General features: G+C 37.9%; 1 protein-coding gene, 2 long non-coding RNA genes and 1 pseudogene across 9 annotated transcripts; 2 read left to right on the top strand and 2 right to left on the bottom strand.

Annotated features, from left to right (window-relative positions):
* Positions 1–393: 393 nt before the first annotated feature.
* On the top strand, positions 394–7826 carry LOC113300352. 7 transcript variants are annotated; one of them, XR_003335739.1, is made up of 9 exons: positions 394–1269; positions 1377–1496; positions 2761–2923; positions 3339–3894; positions 4004–4225; positions 4307–4357; positions 4464–4610; positions 5546–6619; positions 7327–7826. It is a non-coding gene; the product is annotated as an uncharacterized LOC113300352 (long non-coding RNA). The 7 variants fall into 7 exon arrangements; XR_003335734.1 differs by adding an exon at positions 4779–4865 and having other exon boundaries at positions 4307–4610; XR_003335738.1 differs by having other exon boundaries at positions 4004–4197; positions 4307–4610.
* Positions 7827–10129: 2303 nt separating this feature from the next.
* On the top strand, positions 10130–11310 carry LOC113300350. Its single transcript, XR_003335732.1, has 3 exons — positions 10130–10237; positions 10960–11028; positions 11162–11310. It is a non-coding gene; the product is annotated as an uncharacterized LOC113300350 (long non-coding RNA).
* Positions 11311–12657: 1347 nt separating this feature from the next.
* Positions 12658–13527, bottom strand: LOC113300349 (major latex protein 146-like). The gene is made up of 2 exons (XM_026549572.1): positions 13417–13527; positions 12658–13210 (listed from the first exon to the last, which is right to left on the bottom strand). Exons 1-2 carry the CDS (start codon positions 13427–13429, stop codon positions 12918–12920), a joined length of 306 nt encoding a protein of 101 aa, XP_026405357.1. The 5' UTR covers positions 13430–13527; the 3' UTR covers positions 12658–12917.
* Positions 13528–15162: 1635 nt separating this feature from the next.
* LOC113300939 lies at positions 15163–15392 on the bottom strand (annotated as a pseudogene).
* Positions 15393–15913: the final 521 nt, after the last annotated feature.

Genomic DNA, 15913 nt, shown 5'->3' with positions numbered 1-15913 from the left:
GGGGATATATTTTCTTTCTTGTTTAAAAAATACGAATAAAGAACCACTTACTCTATTAATGGAGCCGCCCTTTATTTTGTTATTGTAGCCCTTGTTCGGAAACGTTTCTCCGAGGTACTCTTCTCTAGTTCAACTTGTTATTATTTGTCAGCAAATCTTTTTCATCTTTACGTTATTACTGCTTCTGATTAGAAAGCTCTCCCAAGATGGGGACACACCCCTTATCATACAACATTAAATGGATTTAACCAACCCCGACTTAACATCGGCACGGAAGCCCACAATATAACGTCCACATCAACCCCGCCTTTAACATCGGCATGGAGGCCCACAATATAGAGTCCACTACCAGTAGGGCAGTCCAGACTCAAAACTCCAAATCATTCAGTCCCTTCTACTTCTTCTTCTTCTTCCTTGTTCAGTCCCATTAAACCCATCTGTTTTCTCTCTCGGTTCCTTTTTAGGGTTTGATGTCTTTTTCTTAGATTGAGATTTTTGATTTGATCTATCATTTCTTTTTGGCATATCTTAGATTGAGATTTTCTAGGGTTTGATATCTTTATCTTAGATTGAGATTGAGATTTCATCTCCTAGCCAGATTCAGCCACCCCATGATGAAGAAGAAGAGGAAGAAAAGGATAAAAAGATAGGGATTTTGATAATTCTACTCGGTATGTGCAGTCCCGGAAATTCAAATCCAAAAGTGGTGTAAATAGACAAAGGAAGACCTTGTCATTTCTATACGTTATTCATTTGGTTAGAATTGAAGCTGAAGAGGTTAGAATTGAAGCTGCTTCGGGTATCCATGACTTTAAAGGAGCCGCTAGTGGAGAAAACATCACCGGAAAACATTTGAAAGGGAGATCGTAGAGACAAACCTACGGCATTATGATTTTTCTCTCACACAGCAGAAATTTATGGATTCATTATTTTTTTTTGTACATAACTATTCTTTTTTCTTTCAAGAATTAAATGGTTCCCACTTTGTTCTGATCTTTAGGATCCATTTGATTCTGTATAAATGTTTCATTCCTTGTTCAGCAGCATCATTTCTCAATTTTATAATGTCTTGTACAACACAAGAAAAACTTGTGCTTGAATGGGGTTATTCCAGTAAGCACTGGGAGGTCAAATTTCACCTGATGAAGAAACTCCCCTGTAGCTCTGGCCCTCTGGGAACCTGTATTAAGCAACTATTGATACAACAAGGCTGCTTGCTGTTGCTTTTTTGTGTGCTAAATTTGATTGGAAAACCCATCACATTAACAGGTATGCCTTATTACTGTATGCACTGTTTATAGTTACTTATGACATTTATTCATCCAGTCACTCGGGCAACAACTACTAACTCTTGTGTGGTTGATGTGTATGCGCAGGGCGTAGGCACTACAAATTCTTTGAGGTTTGTTATAGGAGCAGCAAAGAAACAACTATATGAGGACAAGTCCTCAATTTTGGATAACAGCAATGACAAATCTAAGACGAATATCGACAAGGTAAACCTCAATTTCACTGCGCTTTTTGGTGTTTTGGTTTTCTTTAATTTTTCAATTCTGCTTGCATCATTAGAACATGGGCAATTCTGGAAATAAATGGGTTTTTGAATATTGAGGCAAGGCAGTAAACTTTCAGACCAGCTAAAACAACAACTACAATAGGTGATTTTACTGATAATCGACTGCAGTAGCATCAACAATAACTCTTTATATTGCTGTGTTTTCACATCCCTGCTGAATTTACGATTATTAGCTTCTCTTCTGAAGTTTAGACGCAACGCTGTGATGGAGCCCTGCGAGACATTTTTCGTTCTCCGTTTCTTACTCCCTCTCAGGCAAAAGTTCTTTTACATATAGGCAATTCTTTTTTTATTCATCCCAAAAACCGCACTACTCACAAACTAAAACTTTTTATTCTTAGCACCCATGGTTTCAAATACCGATTTACTTGAAATGAATGATGATTACTCAAAATGTTCTTGTTGTTACGAAATATAGATAGATTTATATGGAATGCATTATTTGAATGCCTTTATACGAACTATATACAGAACATGGTTGTTTATTGTTATCTATTGTGTACAATGTTGGGAATCGAGCGTTTGAGAAAAGACTTTTGTGACTGCAGAATGTGTATGTATGTTTAGTTCATTTGACCTTCTCCGATAATTTAAAACTGTAATGCCCAGTGCTGCAAAGGAACACAAACAGTGTTGTTAGGGTCCAAACCTGTATGGTGAGGATATTAGAATGTTTTGATGTAGCGAGTGTTAAGATGAATAATGTCATTCCTTATTACCTGGCATGTGGACTTCGGGTTCAGGACTCAAGAGGTCTTAGGACACCTTTTGTCTTGATCTTGTTCTGTAGTAATAGCTGCAACACCAGAATGTATGCATAAGTTTTTATGATTAGCGTAGGTCAAAAAGTGAAGGGATTAGGAAAAAGATAAACTACGACTATTTGGTAGTACCAGGGCTCCTATGGCTGCGGGGGTTCCAACCATGACAGCCATGGCTGTAGTAGTTTCCCCATTCTTAATCCTTCCGAATTCCAGTAGAGAGGCTTGATGCTTTTCTGCTGGTCGGCCATCTGGAAATTCTATGTCCACTCATGATGTAAAAGCACAATGTCCTGATTCATGAAAGCACACCAGTTAATTCAGCAAGTCTTTGACGAGTGTGTTAGTATAAACATTGATTTGAAAATCTTTGTTACCTGCTCTGTGTCAAAGTAAGCTAATCTGTCCTCCATGCGCCGGCAGGTTATGTCAAATGCACTTCGGCAAGAAACAGGGATTTCAGTTTGTTCATGGAGTCACAAATAGGAAAAATGTGGGTGGAAAATAGGTGGAACCTGAGGAAAAGAAAGAAAGGAGAATCACTTATTTTGTTATTGGAGCCCTTTCTCGGAGAAGTTTCTCGGAGGTACTTTCCTCTGGATCCATCTGTTTTTCTCTGTCTTTTAATTCCATGCTTATATGCTTTTCTTGTTCTTGTTCTGTATCATTTTGTGCTGTGGATTTCTTCATTCTAGGGTTTCCAATTGTTGTTCTATAATCTTGCTCATGTTTTATGGGTTCGCCTCAATTTCATGTCTCAATGTTTTAACTTCTAGGGTTTTGAATTGTTCAATAACCGATGGTTTTTGTTTCAATTTCATTTTTAAATGTTCCAAATTAGTACATTATAATACTGGTAACTCATGCTGATGATGATTATATATGTTTTTAATTGCTTACCTGGTAGTGTCATCAATTTTTTTGGGGGTTTTATATGGTATTTACCTCTGCTTGACCATTTGTTAATCTCAACTGTTTTATTTTATTTTAATCCTTGACAGTTCTCTTACAATGGAGGAGGAGGAATATGTGGCACTGATGAAAGCATTAGTTGCTGAGATAGCTGGGAATAGGACTATTCCATTTTGACAACAGTTACAGACCATGCCCACTTGTTGAACTGTATACTTGAACCACTAAGAAGAAGCTTTTGCAGAGATTCAGTTGATGGATAATATTTGTTATTAGAAGGTCATGGCTAGAGCAGGTAGGCTTCGAGTCATATTTGTTCACTCGAGGAAAGAGAGAGTGAAAACTAAAAGAGGTTAGTGTAAGCCGTGAGATTTTACAGACTGAAACGAGTCATGATAGGTGCATTGATCCGAAGGACTTGTTGCTGTATCGTTAGCAGTTCATCGTACCGGTATGGCGAGAACTTACCGTTGTCTGGTTGAGGAACTTTCAGATGAAGGGCATGTAAAAGTGTTGATTCTCACTGCAACCCTTGCGTGGGATATCAATTTACCAGCTCACACACTTTGATCATCAAGGGTACTCGGATTTACACTCAGATGCTTGGTCGTGTAGGAAGGCCTCAGCATGACACCTCCGGACATGGTGAGCTTTAGTATTATCTCTTGCTCATGAATAACCAACTGCCCATTGAATGTCAGTTTGTGTTGAAATTGGCTGACCAGCTAATGAAATTGTTCTTGGAACTGTTCAGAGTGCTAAGAAGAATGCAACTGGCTTTAGCTATACATACTGGATACTTGTACGTCATCATGGTGAGGAATCCAAGGACTTGTTGCTGTATGGGTTAATTCATCGTGCCGGTATGGCGAGAGCAAACCATTGTCTGGTTGAGGAACTTTTAGATGAAGGGCACATACAAGTGTTGGTCTTCACTGCAACCCTTGGGTACCAGCCGACACTTCAATCATCAAGGGTATTCAGATTTACAATCTTGAGTAATGAGCATGGAATGAATTAAGTCCTTTGAATGTAATTAAGATGCTTGGTCGTGCAGGAAGGCCTCAGCATGACACCTCCAGGGAGCGGATTATCATAACAGGGCATAGTGAGCTGTAGTATTATCTCTTGTCCATGAATAACCAACTGCCTGTAAGAAGTCAGTTTGTGTTGAAATGGCTGGCCTGCTAATGCTGAAATTGTTGTTGGAACAGTTCAGAGTGCTAAAGAAGAACGCAACTGGCTTTAGCTATACATACCTGATACTTACACGTATGCATGGGGAGAAATCCAACATTTTTTGGTTTGCAGCAGATGTTGTGAGTAGAGACATCACTCGGGAAGAAAGGAGGGCCGATTTGGTAAGAATGGAACTTTTATTTCACTATAATTATTTTTTTTCTTGGTGATTATAAATGGTCTTTGATTTTAGTGCTAAATAATCTCTAGTGAAGAATGATTTGCGTCATTATCCATATATTTTCAATTGAAGTTAATAAGAATATCTTGCGTGCACATATTTGAAACAGTTTCAGATTTGAAACTTAAAATTTTGGAGTTTGGAAAGTTCTTTGTACAGCGAAATTGAAAGTGGTGGATTCGTGTTTGTTATCAAGGTTAGACTAGTTTATATTACGGTCTGAGACTCGTAATTATTTTAATACTCCGCAATCATAAGCTGAAATTTAACTGGATTAGATGGAGTTTGTAAATATATAATTGTATCTGAGTTGTTGACCAAATCAATGTGCCTGCTTGAGATGAAAATCTTTGTTACCTGCTCTGTGTCAAAGTAGGCCAACCAGTTAATTCAACAAGAGTTTGACGAGTGTGTTAGTATAAACATTGATATGAAAATCTTTATTACCTGCTCTGTGTCAAAGTAGGCTAATCTCTCCTCCATGCGCAGGCAGGTTATGTCAAATGCACTATGGCAAACAAATGAATCATTCAGTCCCTTCTTCTTCTTTCTTTTCTGAACCTTGTCAAAATAGACGCTTTATGCTTTTCTTGTTCTTGTTCTGTATCTTTTTGTGCTGTGGATTTCTTCGTTTTAGGGTTTCCAATTGTTGTTCTATAATCATGTTCATGTTTTATGGGCTTTGCCTTAATTTCATGTCTCAATGTTTCAAATTATAGGGTTTTGAATTGTTCAATAACCAATGGTTCTTGTTTCCATTTCATCTCTCAGTGTTTCTAATTGCTTACCTGATAGTGTCATTAATTTTTGGAAGGTTGTAAATGATATTTGCTCCATTTGTTAATCTTAACTGTTTTTTTTTGTTTTCCCTGACAGTTTTCTTCCAATGGAGGAGGAGGAATATGCGGCACAGATGAAAGCAGTACAGTATAAAAGTTAATGAGCTAAGAGGAGATCAGTCCCTGACTTTCCACAAATTGATGACACACGATAATTGTTACGGCTCCTGAGAAGCGGGATATTACACTAGAAATCGGGAGACCGAAGATCCATCTACTTCTCGATAATAGGGGGGAATTCATGCAAGTATTGTTGCCAGAACAATTAGACTAGTTGAGACTATTAAGGAGCACATTTGTCAGCTACAGTCCCCAATTACAAAGATATGGCTTTATTTTTTAGAGTTGGATAGGACTGTTCCATTTTGGCAACAGTTACAGACCATGTCCACTTGCTCAACAGCATACTGGGGATCACTGAGATAAAGCCTTTGCAGAGATTCGGTTGATGAATTATATTTGTTATGAGAAGATCATGGATAGAGCAGATTGGCTTCCGGTCATATTTGTTCATTCGAGGAAAATTAAGTGTAAACTGCACGTGCAATACGAGACACTGCTCGTCGTTTCCCAAAAGAGGTTAGTGTAAGCTGTGAGATTTTACAGACTGAAATGGGTCATGTTAGGTGCAATGATCCCCAAGGATTTGTTGCTGTACGAGTTAGCAATTCATCGTGACGGTATGGCGAGAACAGACCATTGTCTGGTTGGGGAACTTTTAGATGAAGGGCAGGTACAAGTATTGGTTTACACTGCAACCTTGTGTTGGTTGTTAATTTACCAGCCCACAGTTTGATCATCAAGGGCACTCAGATTTACAATCCTGAGCAACGAGCATGGAATGAATTAAGTCCTTTAAGTGTCACTCAGATGCTTGGCTGACACCTCCTGGGAAGGGATTATCATAACAGGACATAGTGAGCTGTAGTATTATCTCTTGCTCTGGGAAATTGGCTGACCAGCTAATGCTGAAATTGTTCTGGGAACAGTTCAGAGTGCTATAGAAGAATGCAACTTGCGTAACTATACATACTTGTAGCACACATGGTGAGGAATCCCAGCTGATGTTCTGAGTAGAGGCATGACTTTGGAAGAAAGGAGGGTTGATTTGGTAAGAATTGAGATTCTATTTCACTTATACAATCTTTTTTTTTCTTGGTGATTCTAATACATATATTGGTCTTAGGTTACTTACTTTGATATTTTAGTGCTAAATTATCTCTCATGAAGAATGATTTGTGTCACTGTCCATATATTTTCAGTTGAAGTTGATAAGAGTATCTTGCGTGCACATATTTGAAACAGTTTCCGAGTTGAAACTTGAAGTTTTGGAGTTTGGAAAGTTCTTTGTATAAGGAAACTGAAAATGGTGGATTTATGTTTGTGATAAGGTTAGAATAGTCTATACTATTACGGTCCGAGACTCGTAATGCGTTATATAAATATTCCGCAATCATAAGCTGAAACTTACTGAATTAGATGAAGTTTAGAACTTAAATTACTAGACCAATCAATGTGCCTGCATGAGATGGCCTCTTCCTTTTTGAGTCGGTTAAATCAACATGTCTGCATGTTCATACTACTTTTTTTGGTACTGTTTGTCTCAGTTTTGAAACTTTTTGGTGTTTAGTACTTCCATATTTAGTTTCTGAGAAATGTCTGCATGTTTGTATTACATTTTTGTTACTTGTTACTGTTTATAGATGATCTGATTGTCTCCTGGTACTTTTGAAACTCTTTTGTGTTTAGTTACTTATAATTCTAGTTTGTGAAAATTAACTATTAACTAAGTAACTGATGGTGTCGTAACTTTTTCAGATCCATTCTGCTGCAGAACAATAATAATCTAGTGAAATATGATCAGAAAAGTGGGTCTTTCCAGGTCACTGACCTTGGTCTGATTATTAGACAGCTATATAAGCCATGGAACCATAGTTATTTACTATGCTAAAGCCATCAATGGATGATACCAAGCTTTGTCGGGTGTTCTTTCTCAGCAAAGAATTCAAATATGTGACAGTGAGACAAGACGAGAAGATGAAACTTGCGAAGCGTTTAAACCTTGTACCCTGCGAAGGAAAGCTTGGAAAACCCAGTGCCAAAATATATGCTTTGCTCGAAGGCTACATTTCACAACTGAAGCTTGAAGGGCTCGCACTGGCTTCCAGTATGGTGTTCTTCACTCAGGTAGCAGTGTAGAATTTCTGTCTTTCAGCTTCAATGTAATCATAAATTTTGCTTTGATGGTTTACTTGTGTATAAGCTCAAAAGGAAGAAAAAAATCAGTTGATAAATGAATCCCGATTTGTTGACCTTTATTTATCAAATCTTGCTCCAAAATCTGGTTTGATCTTGTAGTCCAAATAACCCCGTACCATGACGTATCTGGAATAGTAGTTATTAGTGAAACAAAAATACTTGTACAAACCAGTGAAGTTACCCCATCCCCAACAGTCCAAAGACTGAAATCATTGTAATATTCTGAGTCGTTCATGAACATAACAGCGAATATAATTAAGACATTTATGGCTCCCACGTAAATAAGGAGTTGTGCAGCAGCTACAAAATGGGAATTCGATGGAATATGAAATAAGGATATACAAACAAGAACCAATCCCAATGAAAAGGCAGAAAAAATAGGATTAGTAAGTAATACCACTCCTAGACCTCCTACTATAAGACCCAATCCCAAAAAAACTAAAAGAAAATCATGTATTGGTCCAGTTAAATCCATTATATGTAAAATAAGAAATAAATAAGTCGAAATGTTTCATAATCTTATTGACTAGACCAGAAAAAGAAAATTACCCTATTTTTATGATAAGTTACTTATTTAATTTAATCCTATACGGGGTGTGGGTTGATGTAGATAGATTAATTCATTCCATTTCTCTATCCGATTGCTTATATATAGAAATTCTCGCGAAATTTTCTCTTTGTAGAGCTCTCGGCGTCTTATGCGAGCAGTTTCCAATATTGTTGTTATAAAGAGGGGGCGCAAGTAGCTGAAAAAGCTTTGAACTTGTGCAAGTTGGTTGGTGAGCAGATGTGGAATGTACCCCTTCGTTAGTTCCATGGCATTCTAAAGGACATCTTGTCAAAAATGGAGAAGAAATATTTTGCCTTCTAGAGGTATATTATGATCTCATTTCATCGTTATGTTCAGAATAGTATGCATATTTGCTTTCTTTATTCATCCCATCGATGGTGACCTTGTTCTCTATGATTTTTCTCAAACTTGCAGTTTCAGGCTTGGTGTTACTGGTTTTGATACTAGTGTACTATCTGAAGCTTACCTATGCCACTTTTATGTGTATTATTTAACTTCAGTCTGTCCAGTTGTCAGTTTAATGAACCAGATATGGACATATGGTAAATTTAATTGTCAAGCAAATTGAAACTATGAATCCTCCCATTTACAAAGTTATCCTTCTTGTCACTCAAATTTACCAATTTCTCGTCAATTATGCACTGCATGCAGTTAGCTCAAGAACAACACAGATTTGATGTTGTTAATGTGAAGTCATGGGCTGTGTTAGTATTAAGTTATATTTTTCTGTTATATCAAAGTATTTTTTTTATCTATTTGAAGCATAGTATCAAAGTGTTCAACATTATATTATACACTAAATGTTAATCTGGGATATTTGATTTTTTTTTCTTCTTCTGGAAATGCAGGAATGTAGAAACTCCAAGATCAGAACATTTTACTAAACATCCTTGTTAGGTTGCCAGTGCAGTCAGATGTATATCGAAAGCATGGTGCAATTACTTGCATTATATCAGTATTTGGTCCATGATAAAAATACAAAAACTAAAGGAACCCGCTATTACTTGCATTGTATCAGTATTTACCCATTTTATTCAACATCAGTCCTTAACTTCATTCTCAGTTTATCAGTTGAACAAAATTCCATCACACGACCAGTGAAGCAGTACATCCAGCGTATAGAGGTTAGCCTTACGAATTTTGTACAAAGCAAGAAAGAGAAACAGCGTTCCAAATCTTTCGATGACCACTCAGATGTTGTTGGAACTTTCTCCGAAGAGGGATACACTGTAGTTTCTATGAAAAGTAACTGTTTTGGAAGGTATTCTGCGGGTTCCATTGATAGAGTGATGGTGTCAGGAAATGGAATTCCCTGCAGAAACCTTCCAGTTCACAGTCTCTGCTGGTCAATGGTCAAGCTCCTTCTGATGAAACTCATGAGAACATCTGTCACTGTTTCGAGGCTTACCTCAGCTGAAAACAAAACATCCTGGACAACCCAGCCTGGAACTGTAGACAATAGTGTGCATTTTGAGAGTTCTTTGTGAACTCCACGTGTAGATATAAACAGGCAGTCCTATCTTGGTGGGAAGACTGAAGCCCGCGAATGAAAGTTCTCCTGAGGCAGTTTCTATTCTTGAAAAGCTTTCACCTGTTAAAGTCAACTCTTCTCCTGAAGCTGGTGCTAGTATTCCTCAGATTTTTCACCAGGTAACTTAAGGAACTAGCTACTGTGTTTTTTAAATGAAATAGTTCTCTGACTTGACGCCCACATAAGACCCCTTTTAACACCTTTAATAAGCATTGAGCTTAATGAGCCTGTTTCTTTATTCATGTGTAGGTAACTAGGTATCTGACGAAAATGATAAGGAAACATGGGGCACCTTCAGCAGTTGGTTTGAAGTTCTTTGGTTAATGAGGGCACCATTTAGAGGAAGGCGTGCACAAGAGTATCATTTGGTACTTTTTTAATTTCTCTTTTTATGTGATCTAGATCCATTTTTTATCATCCTTCACTTCACGTTACTCGTGGTCGAGTCTCCTGACAATTTTATTTTATATAAAAGTTTATGGGTTGGGAATAATCAATGTAAGAGAGAAATGAGTTTTATTTCTGTCCTGGTCTGTTTAGGATTCCTTAGTGTACTTGAAATAAACCTAAGTTTTTTCGCTGCAGTACTTCGATCAGATCTTAAGTGTAAGGTGCTTGACGATTCTGATTCGTCAATTAGGGAACTTGCTCGTTTTGTGATAGTTGAATTGCTTAATAATCAGGTTATTGAGATTTTATTGTGGTTTGGTTAGTTTGTAATGAAACTGATCCATTATCTAATTTCCAAAAAGCATCCATGGAAGATTCAATTGAGATTATAATTGAAAAAACTGCTTCATGTTACCAAAGATATGGTAGGAAAGGTATCCAACCTTCCAAATTTGGACTTAATAGTTCATCTATCATGCTTCTTACTGTATGAGTTATGAATCTTATGATTCTCGTTTCATCCGTCGTTAAGTTTCAAGTGAAGCAGAGCAGTGTTTAAATTTATATTTGTCTCAGTATGATCCATTCAGATGCCTGCTGTAGGTTAATATATTTGCTGTGTATAAATTTTCAAGTATTTCCTAATAGTACCTTGTTTAGCTGTGCCTTGACACTTCCCATTTATTTGAGATTTTTGCAGGTTAATATGCGCTTAATAGTCAGTGAAAATGTGAAGACTCTTGTTACTTGCATTAACTGTCTGAACAAGGTATCTTTTGTTCAACTATTTTTACATGCTGCCTGCATATCCTAATGTTTCTGCTGAATTTTTTGGCCTGAAGTGATTTATAGCACAAGTAAACTCCTAAGGTCTTGAATTCTCCTACTCAATGGTTTCGCAGGCTGGAAGATCACAGTGCTACAGTTAGAGCCTTAGCTTGGGGCCTATTCCAGGCTAACTTGCTTGCTTCTGGTGGAGGTGCAGCTGATGGACATGTTAAATTCTGGAACACCCACACTGGAGCTTGCTTGAAATCTGTCGATACTGGTTCACAAGTTTGTTTTTTATTGTGGAACAAAAATGAGAGAACTTCTGAGTTTCCATGGATGCATAGAAAACCAACTGACCCTACCTAAGTATCCATCAATCGTTAAGATTGCTGATCTCACTGGTCATACTTCAAGAGTTATAATCATGGCTCAAAGTCCAGATGGATGTATTGTAGCATCTACAGGTGATGAAATTGTATTTGGGCCTCCTGAATTAGCTAAGCCTGCACGCAAAACCAGCTTTCTGGCAGCATTTTGAAATTCTGAACAGGCCTAAATTTTGTAGTCACTGTGGGGTTATTGGACATTCTTTTGGCGAGTGCCCACATGCTGATTATGATAGGAAAAAAGAGGAGGATTCTGAAACAGACCTTATCAAGATGATGGTTTTGAGAGACCAATTAAAGAAAATAAAACAGGAATGTAAGTTGAGTAAGAAGCTGGAGTGAGAGGTCTCAAAACACCATCAGGGTGGTGGTTCTGATCAGCACCAAGATGGTGGTGCAGGTATACAACTCCAGGATGGTGGTGCTGATGCAACTGAGGATCAGGCTGTAGCTTTTGTGGATGCATGCATTGCGGATGCAACTGATGCAGACGTAATTGCTGAAGAACTAGAATTCGCCGAGTTTGACAAAGCACAAAAGGAAGCAAATGCAGCTGAATTGACTGTGGAGTTGGAAAAGGCCAGGAAGCTGTTACGGAGAAGAAAAGACAAGCGGAGGGAGACAAGTGAAGTGACTGAAGCGAGTTTGAATAAAGATGAGACTGCTGCTAAGAACTTACGACAGCAACAAGCAGATGCAGTCACTGTGCGGTCTATGCAGGAAGCTTTAGAAAATAGTAATGTAATCCTGGGAAAGATAGCTGATGTGAGTGAGTTCATTACTCCATCAAAAACAACAAGGAGGTCAGCTCCGAGTTTGCAAGGTCAGGTTGGCCTTAAAACTAAAATTAGATATAATTGGGGGGATATTGATCGTGAGTCCAATTGGGTTACTGATCTTGAGTTAGAAGATGTGAATGAGGAGGAATCTGTTGTTCCGCCTACGGTGCTGCAATCTCAAATTCAGGACAATTCCGATAAAGCGCGTAGGCGAGAGCATGCTGAGAGTGAGAAGGAGTGCTTATGATTTCACTGTGGTTGTGGTCGGATGTTTTTAAATTTTTGTTTTAATTTGAAGCCGTAATCTCGTATTTAAGGCTTAGTTTTGAATCTGATTAAAGTTTTGTTTCCGCATTAGTGCTTAGGCCCCTGTGTAATTCTTGTAGTTTCGTTTTTGGCTTAATGAATTATTATTTCTTTTAAGCTGCTTATGATTTCACTGTGGTTGTGTTTGAATTCATATTCTTAATTGACCTTAGGATTCATATAATATACTGTATATCTGTAAAGGACATGAGAAGGTGAGGAGAAGGTGCAAACTATTCCTTGCCAAATATACCCACCATGTTTAAGCATTTTACTAAATTAATTAGATAAATATATCTGGTAAATCCATATTACGCACAACTTTATTTAGATGTCTAATGTGTTTAAACATCAAGCACAAACATGCACGTATAGCTTCCTGCAACCATATCATCTACGTAGATGATCGATCTTGTCTAAGCTTCCTTGAGCAAATTGGCATCCAACTCCTTGGTAAAATCTTCCAGCATCTTCACAAAGTACGTCGGATCAAGTACATTTTCATTTGCTTTCTGATATAGCACAGACCACTTGACAAGGCAATTATAGTTCCCATCCCTCTGTGTTGGTGTCGTGGCAGTAAGTGTATTGGTAAAACTTGTGTAATCATCTGAGAGATATCCATCAATAACTGTGAAAGTGAATGACATGTTTTGATGGTCCATGGCGGTTACCTTTGCTCTCGTCCTGACACCAGAAGGTTTATTATCTGTAATCACCAACAAAAAAATCGGCTAAGAATTACATAGTCCCAAACAGAAACACCTCCTAAACGAAGTTCACAGTCTCCGGAGAGAATTTGGACGTTGTGGATAATACGAGGAGCATATTTTGAAAGCTTGAGTACATCACGAGTCATCATAGAGTAAAACTTATCTGCAGAGCACTTAAGATTAAATTCAACCTCAAACTTACGGTTTGCAGCCATTATATATAGTCTCTTTAAATACAACCTCAAGGTTACGTCTCTCGGTGAAGGGAATGAAAATGCTGTTGGGGGTTTATATAGAGGCCTAAGGTGGTTTGTTCTTTGTTGAGTTCACCAGTTGCGTACACGGGTCTTTGGAGTAGGTCACAAGTAGGTCAGTTTAGGTCCAGTATATATCCCCATCACTGGAACTGGTACTAACCCTGCATCCATTTTCCTAAAAAGGACTAAAAATTCAAGTTTTTCTTGTGCCCATTTGTAGAATGACTTGTAACGACCTAACTCCTCACAAACACTTATTTCCTCTTTTTGTTATATTTGACAATGAGAGGAACCCAATGATGATTTTCCTTAATTTGACAATTTGCCAAGATTTTTATTAACGCAAAAAAGATGTTTAGCTGCAGTTGGATTGAGCTTAACTGGTCACATGCTCCGGTTAAAGGATTTTGTCAAGACCTAACTTGTTTTTTCCTTGGGTAGATATTTTCTTGGTTGTTTGTTTGGTTCGTTGTCAATTTGTTGCCTTGTGCTAATTCAGAAAGCAGACACGAGTAGGGTTTAGGATGGCCTTACTGCCTTACACAAATATGAACCATACGTGCAAGAAGCGACTTGGAGTACTAGCCCATTTATTAAAACTAATACCGACAAGTACATGCTGCCACATAACACTCCAGTTTTCTACAATGGACGTTTCTATCGTGTAGAATCTGTAGATTACATCGGAAGTTAGGTGTTGAGGATAATCGTATTGGTTGGAAAGTTTTTGAAAAACCCATTCGGTGCTGTTTATCCAAGTTTCGTGATTGAGTACTGTGGTGGACAGCTTTTACTAGTAAAAACGGGACGTCTTTGAGCGCTGGTTGGGATTTTCAGATTGGGTTTCTCCCGGATGGATTGGGTTAATTAAGATTGAGAATTTGGGAAGGCATATGTTGTTTGTCAGATACACCTCATGTTTCTCAGCAATTCCTTCAGATAGTCGCATGGAGAACAAAGTCTATTTCCCTAGATTATGAATGAACGGGGTAGGGGTTTTATTCGATTGTCTTGAAATATATAGTTACTGGTCTCTTGGAAGTTATTCTGCCTCAGATTTTACTTACACAGAAGGCTGGTACGTAAACTGCATTCGGATTGAACAAAACATCTCAAGAGCTAGCTTGACTGGATCAAGTGTCCTTCCTAGAAGCAACTGCCTCACAGAAAATACCTTGCTAACGACAAAAAAAAAAAAAAACTATATAAACCAATTTATTTACTATCAGGCAAAACCAAAAGAATATCGAAGTCCTTTTGTTCTTGTTGCAGTTTTTGTTTTTGTCCTTGTTATTCCACTTAAGGTGCAACAAGCTGATTGGCCTAGTGCCAAGGGGTGCATTCGATGGACCTTAAGCCAGAATCCTGTCAGGAGATATTTAAAAGCGAAATTTGTGTTGTCATTCTGAAAATGTGAGCACCACGAGATTGTGAACAGAAAATATGAACAAGAGGAGATGCACCTCCTTAATCATCAGCGGTTTCAAAGCAAAGAGGACCACAATCAAGTCATTGCTGCTAGTACCTCTAAAAGGGAACACTGATGCAAATGGACATTAAAGAGGACAACATTATTTAACTACATGCAGAAGACGCACGAGAACCCCAGCTGCAATGATGGAAAGTATTCATCAACTTGCAGGATGGTTGCAGTAAGAGCAGAAGAACAGAATATTTTGTTTAGTTTTGGCAGGGGTGCGCCAGGCCTTTGCAGTAGTGCAATACATCAAATGATCTTTCAAATTGGTCAAGACAAAAGCGACGCATGAGAACCCCAGCAGCAAGCTATTGTGATGGGAACTCCCCCAATTTTAAAAATTAATTTAATACCGCACAAGTCCAATGGACAAGCATATCAGATATTAAACTGATAAGAACAGATACTACACTTGATCTTAGCCAAAAAGGCCGAGAAAGGTATGATTGTTCAAGTCTACAACTTCGCTTTTTATCCCGTCTCACTTCCTATACCTTCTTAAAAATAAAGGATGGGGGACTAAATTATATTCATGCCAGGACTAAAAGTACCTGGTATCGTCGGTTTCAATGAACAATAAGCTAGCAAGACCAACGAGATGGTGTACTTGAAAGTTCGACCACCGAAAAAATAAGTGAGCATCAATTTTTTTTTCTTTCAAAACTATCAATTGCTTATACGATGGTGTATGATGCTATGAGTATGAGCTATCAATTGATCAGTTCAAGTTTTCCATCTTTCGTTTTCTCGAAACTGAAACTCATTTCATTGCTTATACGTCCTCCTGAAACAAAGTACTAACAACAAACAGCAAGCATATCTCCCCCCTTTATTGAGAGTAACAGAATCTAAGCTCCACTCTTCCTGGCCATTAGATTTCCCTGATTGAAAATTCAGCCGTCGGATCTGAATAACTTCCGAAAAATATTCCCGTGTGAACTATCTATGACAGCCATCAGATATCA

The sequence above is a fragment of the Papaver somniferum genome, chromosome 7 (assembly GCF_003573695.1).
Source record: "Papaver somniferum cultivar HN1 chromosome 7, ASM357369v1, whole genome shotgun sequence".
NCBI classification, from domain to species: Eukaryota; Viridiplantae; Streptophyta; class Magnoliopsida; order Ranunculales; family Papaveraceae; genus Papaver; species Papaver somniferum.
Note: the sequence above shows the minus strand (reverse complement) of the source record. Positions and strands in the feature narration are given on the sequence as shown.